At 39.3% G+C, this 18,037-nt stretch overlaps 1 protein-coding gene across 1 annotated transcript in view; it reads right to left on the bottom strand.

Annotated features, from left to right (window-relative positions):
• Positions 1-5,598: 5,598 nt before the first annotated feature.
• LOC126253706 (p21-activated protein kinase-interacting protein 1-like) overlaps positions 5,599-18,037 on the bottom strand; it is a 66,354-nt gene continuing 53,915 nt past the window's right edge. The window contains exons 5-6 of the mRNA XM_049955238.1: positions 10,231-10,588; positions 5,599-6,104 (exon numbers count right to left, since the gene is read on the bottom strand). Coding sequence (XP_049811195.1) covers positions 5,703-6,104; positions 10,231-10,588 — 760 coding nt within the window. The 3' untranslated portion in view covers positions 5,599-5,702. The remainder of the gene's footprint in view (positions 6,105-10,230; positions 10,589-18,037) is intronic.

Raw genomic sequence — 18,037 nt, 5'->3', positions numbered from 1 at the left:
CACTTTAAGAAATGATACCACATGAATAAAACTAAATTCAAAGTGAGAAAACATTAAATGTGGTGTGTTCTGAAGGTTCAGTAGTTGGTGCAAGCCAGTTATTGACCTAAATACATGATTTATTAAACACAGGGGGACTCTTCAAAAACTGTGATATTTATGGATGATGAAAGTATAACAGTAAAGGGCCCATATACATCTACAACAGCCTAAGCCAGTGTAAATAATGGAACAGACTTAAAACTGATTCACAACATACAGATTAACCCTTAAGCTTAAAAAAAGAATCATATTATCTAATTCCAAAGAAACAGTAATGACTTTCTGGTTCCAGAAACAGAGACGGATAGGCACACACTAAATGAAATTGTGTCAATTTCTAGGCATCTAGTTGGATAACAAATTGAGGTGGCACCCATACGTGGACGAGATAACCAAAAGAAGTCTGTTCTCTCTGCTTTGCAGTTGGAAATCTCTTTCACTGCGTTGTCTTGCAGGATTGACTGTTCTGGGGGGGGGGGGGGGGGGCATTAGGTTGAAGGCTCTGGTGCAGCTTTAGATCACACAGACAGATAAGACACTGAGATACTGATAGTATGGTCCAACCCTGCAACACATGTGCCTGAAAGCAGGCAGCCCTGGCACAATGCTAATCTGTAGCATTATTCGGAGGGGGTGCACACAGATTACGCTGGGCCATTCAACATTAGAGTGTTTCAAGGTTGTTTCCATCCATAGTAATAATTTTTTTTTTCATATGAAAATTTGTGACTTAATGGTATTTGCTTTCAAAAGAGATTGTAATGTAGTAATTAGACTTGTAATTTTACTCACTGCTTGGGTGTCTTACTTCATGGTGCTATAATGTATGTTGAACTTCTGAGCTCATTATTGTCTTGCTCTACCCAAAATGCTTGGGTATGTTTATTTGCAGTATAAAAACTAAAAATGGCTCTCAAGTTGCTAGACAAGGAAGTAACGGAATACTTAGAACATCTGCAGCAAGTTTCAAAGCAAGAGTCGAACAGTAGTGAAATTGAAACACGAGTAGAAACTTTCTGTGATGATTATATTATCAAGTGAAAATAGTTATTGCGTGTCCTGAGAAGTTACAGCAATGACTGTTAGAGCAGCAAAATGAACTCTAGTATCAAAACTAGCATATCATTTGGGAAGAGGTGTCATTTTATAAAACAGAGAAAGACAGGGAAAAAGAGGTAGGTGTCAGGTAACTACACCAGTTTTTGTGGGTCATATGGAAATCAGAAAATACGCATCAGACTGTGTGACTTTTGATAATTTCTTGAAATCACCTGGAAGACTACAAAAGAAAAATACTTTATGGCAAAACGGCAAAGAGCTGGACTGATGCCACTTATGAACAGAAACTAAAATTTGAAGCAATGCTAGTTCTGGGCGGCCGTTCATGGATGACACAATATTAAAACTGTACACACAGAAAGAAGGCCCTAGCCAACTTGAAAGCAATAGTTGGCACATTTGTCTTTCTGAGCCAGATGTATTTATTGCAGGCCTGGATGCAAATGGCTTTTTTGCAACACACGAATAAAAGTTGATAGCTTGTAGTCAAAAGACAGGGAACCAAAGTTCTTTCACGGTACAGTGTCAAGAGACAAATCTAGAGACATTACAAATTTTTTCACATTGATATCAGGAAAAAAAGGTCACTAACAGCCAAGACAGACAAATCTACTTTGGTGCCAGAAGTTTGGAATCCTTTGAAAAAGTACAGTTTTCATGTTCAAACACAGTTTGTAAGCAGTTCCATTTTTATTTGAAAACAGGCAAAACATGGCCTCACTCCTAGGATCTAGAAATGGAACAAACATAGATAATTATAGTGTAAGCTCATGCAAACTTTTTCCACTTATAGATATTTGGCTTTGGGTTGCACATATGTTCCACTTTAAAAAGCAAATGCTTTGGATGCACCAAAGCAGACACGACAAAAACATTTTGAGATATAAAAACCATTAAACAACTAAATGCAGTGATGGAAATGGAACGACTCAGTGCAAATGAATACAAGACAGCATATCTGACAATATGAAATTCTAAGGCCTGATAGCTCCACATACTTATAACCCAGCTGGACGTATTGATGGAAAACGCAGCAGACAAGCACAGTCAACAAGTGCCAGTACATCTACATCAGGTGAGGGTGCTGTTGGTAATGAAAACACAGTATCTCCAGCCAACTGATCAGACACCACCATCTAGCCAGCCAATATAAGCCCACGCAGTCACAAGCTCAATGTCATTCTCTGCGAGTCAGCTGGTGCTGTATCCTGACTAAACAATGTTTTTCCTAGACAATGTTATACTTACAGAGTCTGCTGAATAACAACGCAGACTGCTCTTACTGTAGTGCTAACCCATATTAGAATGAGATCACTGAATAAAACTGAGAAAAAATAGAAAAATATTGATGTTCACATTTATGGATCAAAAGACGTGAAAATCACTGAGGACATTAGACAAGCTGTCTATTGTAGCCAGCCCCTAACTGATTCACAACAACCACCAACATTATATCCTAGTCCTGTGGGTTGTCTAGTAACTGGGTCCCAGTTACTTTCTCACCAGAGGTGCCAGTTTTTTGCTAAGCCATGTGTGCACTGCTGATAGCAGTGCCATGAGCACAGAACTATTTTCTTCACCTGCAGTTACTTGACTACACATATATGGGCATATCTTTCACAGTGGCGTTGCGACCATAGTCGTGTGATTACGTACATATCCATCTGCCTGCCTTTATAGGCCTGACGAGACCACTTGCAGGCAGACGATTTTACTGCGCTGGGCAATAATGACGGCTGCTGTTCATGGCCCACCAGTCGTTCATATCACCAGTCGGTGTGCACCGCTGTGTCCTCGTGTGCCGCTGTTGGTCGAGCCTTCACTCTCATCGGCCTCCAACGCCAGCTCACTCGCTCCTTTTGGTATCATCACATCCTGGGCGGCCGTCGGTCGAGCGCTTCCACCCAGCTGCCACCGATTCCACCATCACGCAGAGCAACCTCTTCTCACCGGCTTGTACGTATCGTTGCTTTCTCGCACGGTCCCTGCTGGCCGAGTGCTGAGTGCCACCTGTGCCCTGCCACTGTATCACCAGGTGCCAGCTGTGTCACCACCAGGGGCCAGCCACGCCCATACCACACCATCATCATGGCGGGTCCACAGAAGTTTTTGAAAAGCCTTCCATACTGTAATACCATGTGTAAAGTTATTGTTAACCTTGTACAACAAACCACTGCAGACGTCACTGGAAACCACTGTTTACTTTCTGTGCCAAGGACACAAAACTGTTAAAAACATTTCCCTCTGACAGTGTTCTTGGATCCATTTCAAAAGACACTGATTTTAAGGACTGTGTCGTCTGTCCAATGACTGTTGGAGCGTTGTCTGGCTACAACTGTACCGTATTTGCTTGTGGTCAGGCTGGCACTGAAAGAAGTTTACTAGGTTAGGTGAAAAGTGGAATACTTCACACTCTTGGTAAATAGATTCTCTCGCTTTGGTGGTTCCAATAATTCTTGGTCACTTAATACATGAACTAAAACGCCAGCATGTCAGGCACAGTCTTTGTGTCTTTTCTGGAATTATATAGAAAAATTATTTGATTTTTCAATTGATGATAACAATACAACATGGCTGTTTGAACATTCAGCTCCAAAAGGTATGGCAATAATTAATGTCTTAGAAAAGGTCAGCGTACACAGTGAAAATGAAGTTTTCAATATACTGCATCACGGCGCAATTGAAAGACAGGCAGTAGAACTCTAATAAACACAAAATCCAGTTCCTCGCATACAGTGGTCTCTATCGAGGTTTGTAAGTTTACTCACACGATTTAGTCCTCCCCATCAAGTTCCAACAAGGGTGCAAATGCCACATATTGCTTGACCTGCTGCACCAAGCCCCGTAAGCCAAGAGGCTGCAGTCAAGTTCTTACTATTTTGTGTACATTCAGGAGCAACCGGTCTGTACCAGCATCAGCTCTGATCATGACACCAAGAACAGGACACAACTCAAGACACACTGATCCCTGAGCAGCCACATACCAATGCTCATCTTGTACCCTGCCCAGTCCTACTCTTTGTCCCTGCCATTTTGAGATAATGATCTCTGTCCATGCTGCAGGCCACAAACACAAGTAAGCATTAACCAGAAAAGTATCATCCATACAGTGCACAGAAATCATCTGCAGCAGGATCGCTGTCTCTCGTATGAATATTGTGGAGCAAAGGAGCTCTAGCTAAAACTAGTTTTTCAAGGTTGTGACAAGAAGATTGTGCAGAGTTGATCTCATATGTATATAGCTGAAGCGAGTAATTTTAGTAAATTTATCAAATCATTTGGACAACAGGGTATGATAGTCAAAATTTCATTAACGCACGGGAGCTACGAACTCAGTTATGGCATCTACACTCCAAGAACGTGACACAAAAAGGCTGGGATGCAAGAAAAAGCCAATCTGGTTTTCATGGCTCCACCCCACAACTTGAGACTGAACATAGTACACCACCCAAACGAAAAGGGATTGTTACAAGCATTAACCCACATTTGGTACTGCTGCTGAGAACCATCTGTCTTGTCCACTACTGTCTCCCTATAACATCCTAAGGCCACCCCTGTCCCTACTGTAGCCACACACATCCTTCATACTGAAACTTCCTGGCAGATTAAAACTGTGTGCCGGGCCAAGACTCGAATTCGGGACCTTTGCCTTTCGTGGGTAAGTGCTCTACCAACTGAGCTACCCAAGCACGACTCACGCCCCGTCCTCACAGCTTTACTTCTGCCAGTACCTCATCTCCTACTTTCCAAACTTTACAGAAGCTCTCCTGTGAACCTTGCAGAACTAGCACTCCTGAAAGAAAGGATATTGCAGAGACATGGCTTAGCCACAGCCTGGGGGATGTTTCCAGAATGAGATTTTCACTCTGCAGTGGAGTGTGTGCTGATATGAAACTTCCTGGCAGATTAAAACTGTGTGCCGGGCCGAGACTCGAATTCGGGACCTTTGCCTTTCGTGGGTAAGTGCTCTACCAACTGAGCTACCCAAGCACGACTCACGCCCCGTCCTCACAGCTTTACTTCTGCCAGTACCTCATCTCCTACCTTTCAAACTTTACAGAAGCTCTCCTCGCATTCTGGAAATATCCCCCAGGCTGTGGCTAAGCCATGTCTCCGCAATATCCCTTCTTTCAGAAGTGCTAGTTCTGGAAGGTTCGCACGAGAGCTTCTGTAAAGTTTGGAAGGTAGGAGATGAGGTACTGGCAGAAGTAAAGTTGTGAGGACAGGGCGTGAGTCGTGCTTTGGTAGCTCAGTTGGTAGAGCACTTGCCCGCGAAAGGCAAAGGTCCCGAGTTCGAGTCTCGGCCTAGCACACAGTTTTAATCTGCCAGGAAGTTTCATATCAGCGCACAACCCGCTGCAGAGTGAAAATCTCATTCCAGGATCCTTCATACTGTTCTCCACAAAACCATCTCAATTTCTTCTCTCTTTAAGGATTAGAAGAATATACCATATCTCAAGAGAGTATGATTTGTTAAGTTAATATTAACAAAGTGAATGAATATGAAATGTATCCATATTTAATAGGTACATTGTCCCATAACATTGTTTTATTAAAAAATATTACACGAGTCATTTCAACAAATAACAAAACACCACTTGTTAAATATCTTGCACTGACCACTGTCCCCCTGAACTAGTTAATTCTTTCATTTTTTTCTTAGTTCTTTCCTGTTTCACATTTTGATTTTCCATACTTTTATTTCCATTTTCAACACATTCTATGTCAGCTCCCTCACCAACACTGTTTTTCTTTTTTGATTTACGTCTCTTTCTTTTTCTTGTTGTGCGATCAACTTCCACAATAACTTCACCAATTTCTGGAGTGTGTTTGCTGGAAGTGCCAGTGACTATAAACTCTGGCTCTGTGTCAGAATTAGATTCCGGCTTGATGTCTACCTCTGGTTCCTTTACATCCTCAAAAGATGGATCCAAAAGTACAAGAGCAAGACAAGTTATCCTGCAACCAGCATCTGCACAGCATTTTTCTTTCAGTTTTCCATCCTGCAATAAAATAAACAGATTTAAAAACAAAGTAGCTTCACGCGGTGTTTAATTTTATCAACTTATAATGTAAAAGGATAAACACGGTAAACATTCAGTTAAAATGTGACCGTATGGATAATTACACTTCCACCCACTATGACCCACATTCTATGACATTATCTTGAACTTGATTCACTGAATGAAACATGTCTTCCATGTCTAGTTTCAGGTACAAAGAAAATAGAAACTTTTAAACAGACAAAATGGGAAACAGAGGACCACTGTGTATTAAATTCGAAATGGACAGCGTGCACTTTTTATTCTCCCACTTTAAGCCTTTACAAAGTAATTAATTTCCAGTATTACTGTGTTTCCTTTGTTTCATAACCATAACCCAGATGCATAATTCTGCCTTTTGTCAGGAGGGGGGGGGGGGGGGGGGGGACAATGTTGTCAGGTGCAAAAATTTAATTTAGTGCCTTTTTCTTGACAGAAAATGACTGCACACTGCAGACATACAGAGACTCATTAAGTTATCTTTGCTGCTGCCATACATGTGGCCATACAACATTTTACAGAAGACTTCATTTTTAAATAACTTGTTGTTACCTACTTCTCCAGAGACAATACAATGAAATTTGTAGGTTGACTCCAAGACAAAATTACCATCATCACTAACAACATTTTACGTACACAGCTGAATAAAGGTCTCATCCAACTTTTCCTGTTTCAGGATCTTCAGGGATAAACATCCATGCTGTCCCTGCACATTTTTTAATGTCATCTACATACCTTTCACTAAATTGTCAACTTGTTTTTTCCTTATGTCTAGAAATCCAGCAAAGAAATTGCTTGGTCCATCAACCACCCATGAAAGTGGCTACAAATCTTTACCACTTCCAATTTATTTTCAGCCCAAACACATGTAAAGCGAAATCAGTAGTACACACTGATTGGAGACTTTTTTCAGACGCAGTGGGAGCTACATTTTAGCTACCCTATATAGTTTACCATTTGCATTATTCCATTAATGCTTTTTATGTCCACTCAGTGGTTGTTTTCATCTGCCTTAAATTACAAAAATGCACCAACTGGTTCTACGACTTTGTTGTTACTTTGTACAATTTTCTCTTCGATACAATGGTCACACATTATTTCCATGAAATCAGGCATACTTTCAAACTTGCTCTGTTAAGTTTTACATCCACTGTTGAACATAATCTGCACTAGAGGCAAAAAATATGTTGTCCCCAAAGCAAAAGTGGTTTAGATACTTTCCATTAACATGGACTACTCCAAAACTTCCTCCAGGTATGACAAGGATAGTTTCAGTGATATGAAATCTCTTTACCTTAATCTATTTTCAATTCTTAATTTCTCACCACCTTAAAAAATCCAGCAGAAACTGTAGCATTCATGGATTGAATTAAGTGCTGTTAGTACAGATTTCAGTGAAACTGGCTTAAAAACTTTCTCAGACTCTATGAACTGTAGACAAAGTAGTAATTCACATTCATTGGAACATTCTATAATTTAATTCTCGAGTTGCAACTGGCCCATTGTGCTACATCCACTTCTGAAGCCAACTTGTTTACCTACTTAACTAAAATCTAATTATTTTTGCCCATGCAACTGGTGTTAGTGTTATTGGATTTCTTGTACATTATGGAGAGATGGCTCATGGGTTACTAGCTTTTTCCCCCTTCCTATTGTGTGAAGTACAATAATTACAGTATTTTGAGGAATTGTTTTCCTCTATGGAAACCTTTTACAATTGTGGAAGTTAGTTTCAAATTTCTTTGCCCTCAACTTAGACTTTTCAAATGAAACACAGTCTTTTTGCTTGTTACTTCAGCACACACATTTTCAGCAGGCTACTGGAAGAACATTTTGATCGTCACGCTGCGGCCTTCTCTGTTAAAAGCTACAAAATTACTTAAGGTCGTTGCAGCTTGCTAAAATGAATTAAATATTGATCTCGTAATAAGCGGAAACGATTGTTACCTGATCCAGGTATCCAGATATGATGTGTCAAATCATTCTGGCAGATACGCTGACAATTTAATCCATAAAAGAAACTGGTACACTGCCTAATATCGTGTAGAGGCCCCGCGAACATGCAGAAGTGCTGCAACAAGGCATGGCGTGGACTCGACTAATGTCTGAAGTAGTGCTTGAGGGAATTGACACCATGAATCATGCAGGACTGTCCATAAATCCATAAGAGTACGAGGGGGGTGGGGATCTCATCTGAACATCACATTGCAAGGCATCCCAGATATGCTCAATAATCTTCATGTCTGGGGAGTCTGGTGGCCAGCAGAAGTGTTTGAACTCAGAAGAGTGTTCCTGGAGCCACTCTGTAGCAATTCTGGATGTGTGGGGTGCCGCACTGTCCCGCTGGAATTCCCCAAGTCCATCAGAATGTACAATGGACATGAATGGATGCAGGTGATCAGACAGGATGCTTACGTACGTGTCACCTATCAGAGTCATTTCTAGACGTATCATGGATCCCACATTGCTCCAACTGCACATGCTCCACACCATTACAGAGCCTTTACCAGCTTGTACAGTCCCCTGCTGACATGCAGGGTCCATGGATTCATGAGGTTGTCGCCATAGCTGTACAGGTCCAACCCCTCATCCAACCAGGCAACATGTTTCGAGTCATCTACAATCCAATGTCAGTGTTGACGGGCCCAGGCAAGGTGTAAAACTTTGTGTCATGCAGTCATCAAGAGTACAGGAGTGGGCACTCGGCTCCGAAAGCCCATGTCCATGATGTTTCATTGAATGGTTCACACACTGACACTTGCTGGTGGTCCAGCACTGAATCTGCAGCAATTTGTGGAAGGGTTGAACTTCTGTCACATAGAACGATTCTCTTTCATCATTGTTGGTCCCATTCCTGTAGGCTCTTTTTCCAGTTGAGCGATTTTGGAGATTTGATGTTTTACCGGATTCCTGATATTCACGGTACACTTGTGAAATGGTCGTATGGGAAAAAGGCCCACTAATCACTGCCTCGGAGATGCTGTGTCCCATTGCTCGGGCACCAACTATAACATCATGTTCAAACTCACTTAAATCTTGATACCCTGCCAATGTAGCAGCAGTAACTGATCTAACAACTGTGCCAGACACTTGTTGTCTCATAGAGACATTGCCAACTGCAGCACTGTAGTCTGCCTGTTTACATATCTCTGTATGCCTATACCAGCTTCTTTGAAGCTTCATGTGTAATAACATTTCTAAGTCTCTCAGAAACTCATTGACAGATGGTATGCTTTAATTTGTCCAATCAGGTTGGCCATTATTTTTTGCACATAATATTTTGATGACTGACCTAACCACCAATTTCAGGTGCTGTAAAAGGTTCCTCTATTTGTACTAAGTGATTGGAATTCAATCAGCCTACATGGACAAATGGAATTGGAGGTGGGGGGACCAGAATTGCCGTGTTCACATGTCCCACCATAATGACAACCCCAGAAATAGCAACAAAGTCAGAAGAAACAGAAATATTTGTGACAAAGACGATACAAACTTCACAGCTGTGCTATTACACCCAATAATGATTAAAAACATTGATACCACCAACTAAAGCATTAACAAGCAAAAAAACACAGAAAAGAAAATGGTCCGAAAATTAATGTAAACCATTTCTTTTTGTTTCTTTTATTTCTCCTAGTACAGTATTATCAAAACACAGACAATCAGAAAATGGCATAATTTTGGTATAACGTTAACTTTTTGGCCGATACTTTGTCAGTAAAGCGGTCTGTAATTTTGATTAGTCAGAATATGATAAATATTTTTTTTCCTCAAGGAGCCTCTTGAAAAAGGGGTGTCATCTTATATTCAGGGTTGTCTTACACTCGGGTAAATACAAACAACGAAAAATCTGGGATGGAACGTGTGTGTGTGTGTGTGTGTGTGTGTGTGTGTGTGTGTGTGTGTGTGTGTGTTTTTCTATTTTCGACAAAGGCCTTGTTGGTCGAAAGCTCATTTTGTGACAGTCTTTTTGTTGTGCCTACCTGCAACTCAGCATCTCTGCTGTATGGTGAGAAGCAACTATCCTTTCCATATACTCATGTAAATACGGTATTTAACTATGCATAATGCATACACTATTCCCTACCTTAAATTGCCACAGCTTTATTTGACCTCCACTAGAAGCACTTGCAAGCCATGTGGAACCATCAGCCAGAGTAATAGCACCGGTTGCTTTCACCCTGTCCTCATGAGCCTTCACTTGTTTTGTGGGTTCCCCACTCTTCTCGTTCAGTGAATACAGTGCTATGTTCCCTCCCTCACCAGCCAGGGAAAATGTGTCTGGAGTGAGAAAACAAGCACAGCATACTCCCCACTGCAACTTTAATGAGCACTTGATACCAGCAGTTTCCACTGAGTACACATCAGCTCGTTTCCCACCAGGTAGCACAATGTAATGAGTACCATCAGGAGACCAGATTACACCAGACGACCACCGGCTTTCCCTGTCCAATGGAGTAAGATTTAATTTAGTAAACACAGTGAAACAGGAATTAATTTTGTTCACAGAAAAGTAGCCTATGTCCCAGTGAGTAATCATTGCCAAATAAATACACAACCAAAAATTCAAAAGCTGTGGAAATAAATAACATGCACAATGACATTTACCTCCATAATGCCATAAAAATTTTAAAATACTGCAAGATATACAAAAGATAACACCACTCAAACAAAGTGAACTACTTGAAAATTAACGTATGAATAAGTGACTGAGGCAAAAAAAAATCTGAAACCATTAAACTGCTTACACAAGCAGTCAACGTATACAGTGTTCACATTGTGGATGTAGCAAAATATTGTTATTTTGCAGAATTGGAAGAGTTGCAGAGCACTGCGTGTGTCCACATTTGAATAAATTTTAAAGATATACACATTATTTTTATTTCCTGCATCAGAAATTGGGCACGACTTTTAAGAATACATGAAACTTTCTTAGTGCAATCAAAGTACAGCTGGTTTTAAATAACGATGTCACAAATTATTACACTAAATATAACTTAAGTAGTACGCAAATGTGGTGAGAACACAGATGAGAGAGGCCTATGTGAGAGACATATGATACAATATTATGAAAAGGGTAGTTGCTACTCACTTTGTAGCGGAGATGCTGAGTCGCAGATAGCCACAACAAAAAGACTGTCACAAAATAAGCTTTCGCCCAACAAGGCCTTTGTCAAAAATAGGCAACACACACACACACACACACACACACACACACACACACACACAGCACGCGCGCGTGCGCACCTCACACGCACATGACCAGTCACTGGAAGCTGAAGCTGTGTGTGCATTTTTGACAAAGGCCTTGTTGCCAAAAGCTTATTTTGTGACAGTCTTTTTGTTGTGCCTATCTGCGACTCAGCATCTCCACTACAAAGTGAGTAACAACTATCCTTTTCATAATATTGTTACATTCCATCCTGGATTTTCCAGTGTTAGACATGTGATAAAAAACATAAAAACTGAAAATAGAGCAGTGGTATAAACATCTCATAAGAACTGTGTTAATTGAGTATAAGTGGAAAAATAGAGGACAGAAATAAATAAGTAATTCCTTTACATAAAATGTAAGTCTACTACGAAAAAGTCTGTGCACAATCACTCAATAATGTTAAGCTGATCCATTATTTCACATTTATATTAAAATCTGCAGTTGTTAGTTACCTAAAAGCTATAAATAATACACCTAAGTAAAGCATAGGATTTAAAAGTTATTTGCTAATAGTAAACAGGGTGTTTCAAAAAGAATATATGTATTTCGAATGCATATATTTACTAAACTTTACAACATTCGAATATGAAACTTTACACACATATTTATGAACCTCTCAAGTTCAGATTACATATGTTCAATATGTCCTCCACCAGCGACATGAACAATATCACATCGATACTCAGATTCCTCCCATACTCAGGCAAGCATGTCCTTCATCACTGATGTTATGGCAGTAAGGATCCAGTTTTCAACTGTTCCATGTTCTGTGGAAGTGGTGGTACATAAACACTGTCTTAAAAAAAAATCCTCACGAAGAAGTCAGAGGGTGTCAAGTCCGGTGACCATGGAGCCCAGCTGAGACATGCTAAGTCGCCAGCTCCTTGACGACCAATCCAACGGTTCGGTAGAGTTTCATTCAGATATTCACGCACTTGGCGACCCCAGTGAGGGGGGTGCCCCATCTTGTTGAAAAATGAAGTTGTCTTCCTGCAGCCTCGGAAACAACCAGTTTTGTAACATAGTGACATACTGCTGACCGTTAACCGTATTTCCATCAAAGAAGAAGAACAGATGATTGGGATACCACACAAAACACACTGACTTTGGGCGAATCTCGTATATGTTCAATGGCTGCATGTGGCTTCTGTAGGCCCCAAATTCGAACAATGTGTTTGTTTACTTCACCTTTAACATGGAAAGTCGCTTCATCATTGCACTGTGCTAAAGTCTTATCATTGCCAACAGCACCAAGAATCTCGTTACAAAATGCCACACGTTTCTGTTTGTCATCAGGACACAGAGCTTGTAATAGCTTGACAGCTTCATAACCAACCAACATCTCAAAACATAACAAATTGTTGTTGCAAACAGTTGTAACTCCTGACTGGCACAACAAGTTGATTTTGAAGGACTACGTTGGAAAGCAGTTTGAATTCGTGCATCATTTTCTTCAAGAACACAAGGGTGGCGAGGACTCTTTCCTTTACGTACACATCCTGTATCTATAAACTGTCTATACCATCTGCGAATGTTCCATCCACTCAGAGGATCAATTTGGTACTTCAACCTGAAACGTCTATGCACTGTTATCACGGAACTGCACTTCGCAAACTCGAGAACACGAAATGATTTCTGCTGCAGAGTAGCCATTTTAAACATAAGACGGTTACCAAGCAAAACAAAAGACAACTGGCATCTAACGTCTACTAATATAAACTACACTATGTATTAGTTTCTCCAATAGCTGAGCTGAGACACAGCGATCAATAGTTTTGACAAAATAATACTTTTTAATATGTATATTCTTTTTTAAACACCCTGTATTTATTGCTTAAGAATCCTTCAAGTAAATGAGATTAAAGCCAAGTTATGACAAGATTTATGACACAGTCTTACAAACTCTCAGGTTTACAGCGATTGTTGCTGTTAAGCATCATTTCAAAAAAATCATAAATTGACACCTACTGAGTGTAGCGAATTGGCGTCAGTGACAGTTTCTCAGTAGTAGCTTACATTTGATAGTGGAAATCTCACTCTAAATGACAACAGGGCTAATTTTTACTTATTTTTACCTATTGCTTTCATTCAATCTTTTGTGGAGGGAATATGGATGCTGTGTGCACACAGAGGAGGAGCTGACTGCAACAGTTGAAGACACTGTTAGCCACTGTCTGCCATCTGCAGTGCTGCCTCAGGGAGTAGCATAGGCCACCTCAAGTGTCAACTGGGGCATGGCATCCCAAGTGGTCTAGAGGTTCCCATACGAAAATCACTGATTTTGATGAGATTCTGTATCAACAATAACACAGGTTCCCGAAGAACATTGGTAAAGTTTCACAATCATTAATTCAACACTTCTGAAGATATAGTTATGTGTTTGACCCCATAGCACAAATATCAACAGTGCGCCTACAAGTTTTCGGCAACTTTGAGAGATAATATATCTGGTAATATTTTCTTGAAACAAAATTACACGATCTTGTACAATTTTCTGTGGTCTCTTCAACAAAATAAGAAAAACATTTCCTGAGTGATTTGTATATGGATAATTTTAAGAAAAGTCCGCCAAAAACCTTGACACTTGAAAACAATGTGAAGTTCAGCTTTCTGTAACTCTGGAAATAATTGTGGGGTACACCTCAAACCTTGTACATAATAACTTTGCAATAATGGTATTAAAATACAAAATTTCATTCTGAAATGAAATATCATTCGCCTATTGCTTTTAAACAGTTTACAAATGAGGGAAAAGTTGATGATTTTTCTGAAAATGCTAAAAAAATGGCTATTTTTGGTCCACTTTTATGAAAAGGAGTCTTATGCAAACTCTTTCAAAACCATCTAAGAAGACAATATTTGGTTTTGAAATGTGATCATATAAAGAGCTAAAAAAAAATTTAGCAAGGACAGCATTTTTAAAATGGGCTCAAATGCTGCTGATACTCAAATTAAAACCGACATCTTTTTCTAGGTTCTAAAATTGTTTAGCACTCTCTGGGAGAGGCATATCAAAAATATTGATGACTACAAATTGAGAAAATTCTGAATAACTCAAGAAACTTTTTTTTAAAAAAAGAGGTATCTTTTGTCATGACTTATTGTGACATATTTCAGTCCTTTTTTTTCCTGCTATAATTGCAGCATCAAACTGGTTATAAACTTCACAACTTAACTGTGCATTACCAAGGCAGTGGAGATCATGGCAGTACAAATGTTGCATTACAGATGCAGCACACATTGTGTAAACAGCTGGCAGCTTTTACACCAATCTTACATTGTGCAAATTTTTTTAAAGTTCACAACAATTTTCCTGATATTATTTTAACACATTCATTATATAGAGAATTAGTACGTATTTCTGTTGTGTAATTCTACTGATGTGCTAGTTTAATTCTGGTTTAAGCTGTAACATACTTTTGTGTTCGCATACTTTGTGGTTAATGTGGAACATTAGTGCACATATAAAAAATTCTATACATGTGTTGGTATGGTCCATGGTGGCTTAACCATAGCTGGTTCCCTTTAAAGTAAGAAAACCAGCATACCCATCACCATAGGGGCCACACCAGATAGCTGTGCAAAAGCAGTCATGGGTGAGTCTGTTTACTACAGGCTCCCAAATCTGTTAAGGGTTTCTTTACACAGGATCCCAAGCTGATGATAAATTTCTTTAAGTGTCTGAGGCCAAAACTAGAAGTGGTCTATTTTAGAATCCTAAGCTTATGTTTACTTCAGGTTACTTGAGCTTTTTACACGTTTCATTAAATTGCTGTACAATGTCATGAGGAAAATTATACTGTCAACTAGATGCTGTCATTGATGGGATTGTTTGGGAACAAATTTGATAAGACAGAAACCAAAAACTTACACTTTTCAAATGTGATTACCTCACATTATTAGAGGCACACAAAAGAGTATTTACTCGAATCTAAGCCACACTCAAATATAAGCCACACCTGAAAAATGAGACTCGAAATCAAGGAAAAAAAATTTTCCCGAATCTAAGCCGCACCTGAAATTTGAGACTGTAAATTCAAGGGGAGAGAAAAGTTTTAGGCCACACCTCCAAATCGAAACAAAGTTGGTCCATTGTAATTTGAGACACAATTTAGATCGAATGAATGACGATACAGCTACAGTAGTTTGGTTCGAGTCGTAAGCTTAGCAGTTAAGCTTTACCAGGTAGCCACTGCTATGCGTCAGGGGCTCCATCTGTATTTATACGGGTACCCTTCCTTTTTCACGTGCTTCATCTGGTTTGAATTGATTGCTTATTTTTCTTGGATCTGATAAGTGCCATTCTCTTTGTTATAGGTGTTTACGTCATTCTAAGTTGAAAATGCATTACTGTACTGTGTCATGCATTGTTTGTCGCATTCTAATAATGAGTGTTTACGGCCTGTCGCCGCGCACGGCATGGCTTGCTTTTGGGCGCACTACCGCCGCTTACAATTTAAAAAAAGAGAGAGAGAGGAATCGTCTCATTAGCGAAACAATGGCAAGAGACTGCTATTTGTTGTTACTTACACTGCTCCTTTCTTTCATTATGATCAACAAGAACCAAATAATAGACTGTGTATGATAGAAGATGTTCTGAACGAGAGTTCAGCGACAATTTTTCTCCGTTTGAAAATCTTTGCAGACGCCTCTTTAGTACATTACATTCTGCACAGAAATTAGAGTCATCTTAGATTTAAAAATCTAGTCAATTGCTGTGCTTCATTTCTGAATGTATCACTATTAGGCATAAGAATAATACGAATATAAACATGACATGATATGTATATTCTTCCGCATTTGCTGTTGTCTCACTCTAGTTTCGTAGTTTATTAGGCTGACAGGATTTAAATGAGATAGCAGCAAACACGAAAGAATACATAGCAAAATGTTTATATTCGTATTACTCTTATGGTGCAGAGAATACTGCATGTGATACACAATTCATAAAACTTCCTATTAGCAACCATCTCTTCTCACAGGTAGGAATTTAGAACGTAGAATTGGCCATATTGACAAACACCTCCCAAACAGTCTTGCCAGTCGGATTTCCGTAGTACATTAAAATGCTGCTACATTCGAAGATGAACAATATGGAATTTGTATTTACTTCGTTGGATAATATATGAAAATGCAGTGGTCGAAACTCGGGGTGGAGGAAAAAGCTCATCTTACATCTGTTTTTTTTTTTTTTTTTTTTTTTTTTAATTTATTTACTGACGCAGAGGTTTTGGCACCAGTATTTATCTTTGTGCCTGCAAATCATGCCCCTGTAGCACTACATATATTCGATGGCAGAAGTTAACTGTGGCGGCACCTACCAAAATTTTTCAGAACTTCCACTTACTTTGCACTCGATTCTAAGCCGCAGGCAGTTTTTTGGATTACAAAAACCGGAAAAAAAAGTGCGGCTTAGATTCGAGTAAATACGGTATTTTGATTAATCTACAATCTTTATTGACAACCATTACATAAACAAAAATTACGTCAGCTGCATGCCAAATAAAGATATGGTTAGAGAAACATTAACACAACTATTAACTGTCAAACTGCAGAGTCCTACCACTAACAACTGAATGCACGCGGCATGAAGGTGTCTGACTTGCGTTGCCAGAGAAAGTGTAAGTGGATGAGGAAATACTGGCAGGGGTCTGAAATGTTCATATTTGTCAGCCAGGGTGCAAGCTGTGGGTGATGGTGACACGCTTGCTTTGTACTTTGCCCAACTGTCACTGCTGCCGGATACAAATGCTGTTGTGGCAGATTGTGCAGGCGCACCACCACATATTCTTTTTATTGCATTCCTTCTTCCATTTCATTTTTGTAAAAAGAATTCTGTAAAGATGAATGCTGTAGAGGTCTCTAAAAAGACAAAAAAAGACTACTTACTTGCAATTTTTCTGACTCAAGCTCATTTCCTGGTCATCAGGACGTATGATATTATCTTCCTCAGACAGTACTAAACAACTGTAGCACATAATAAAAGATGTCACATTTAATTTGAGTACCAGCGGAAAATGACCCATTGTCAATGCATCTCCACTGTGTCATTCCTTTTTAGGACCTCATATGCTCACATTGCAAAACCAAATACAGTTTTTTAGGTGGTTTAGAACACAGATATCCTAATGAAAATAGTTTAAATGAGTTTGCAGGAGACTGATTTTCGTAAAAGTGGACCAAAAATACCCATTTTTGACATTTTTAGAAAAATTGTCATCTTTGCCCTCAATTTGTAAATTACTGGAAACCAGCAGGAGAATGAAATTTTATATTCTTGACCTCATAATGGTAAGTTATTATGTGCAAATTTTTCAGGTATATACTGCAGTTACTGTCAGACCTAAAAAAGGTTAAACTTCACATTTTTTCCAAGAATGTATTTTTTCAGCCAAGTTTCTTCACAAAAATTATGAACTTTACCTTCAATCTGCATAACTATTGGAAAGTAGTAGGAGAATGAAATTTTACATTTAAGACCCTGTATTGCTAAGTTATTACATGAAAAGTTTCAGGTGTGTACCCCAATTAATTCTGAAGATATAAAAAGATAAACTTCACACTTTTTTCAAGAGTCTATTTCTTCTGCCGACTTTGCTTCAAATTATCATTATGCAAACCACTCAAGAAATCTTTTTTATTATTATTATTTCACTTAAGTGAGCATGAAAAGTTGTAT

The sequence above is a fragment of the Schistocerca nitens genome, chromosome 4, assembly GCF_023898315.1.
Source record: "Schistocerca nitens isolate TAMUIC-IGC-003100 chromosome 4, iqSchNite1.1, whole genome shotgun sequence".
NCBI lineage: Eukaryota > Metazoa > Arthropoda > Insecta > Orthoptera > Acrididae > Schistocerca > Schistocerca nitens.
This window is presented reverse-complemented; position numbering and strand designations above follow the sequence as displayed.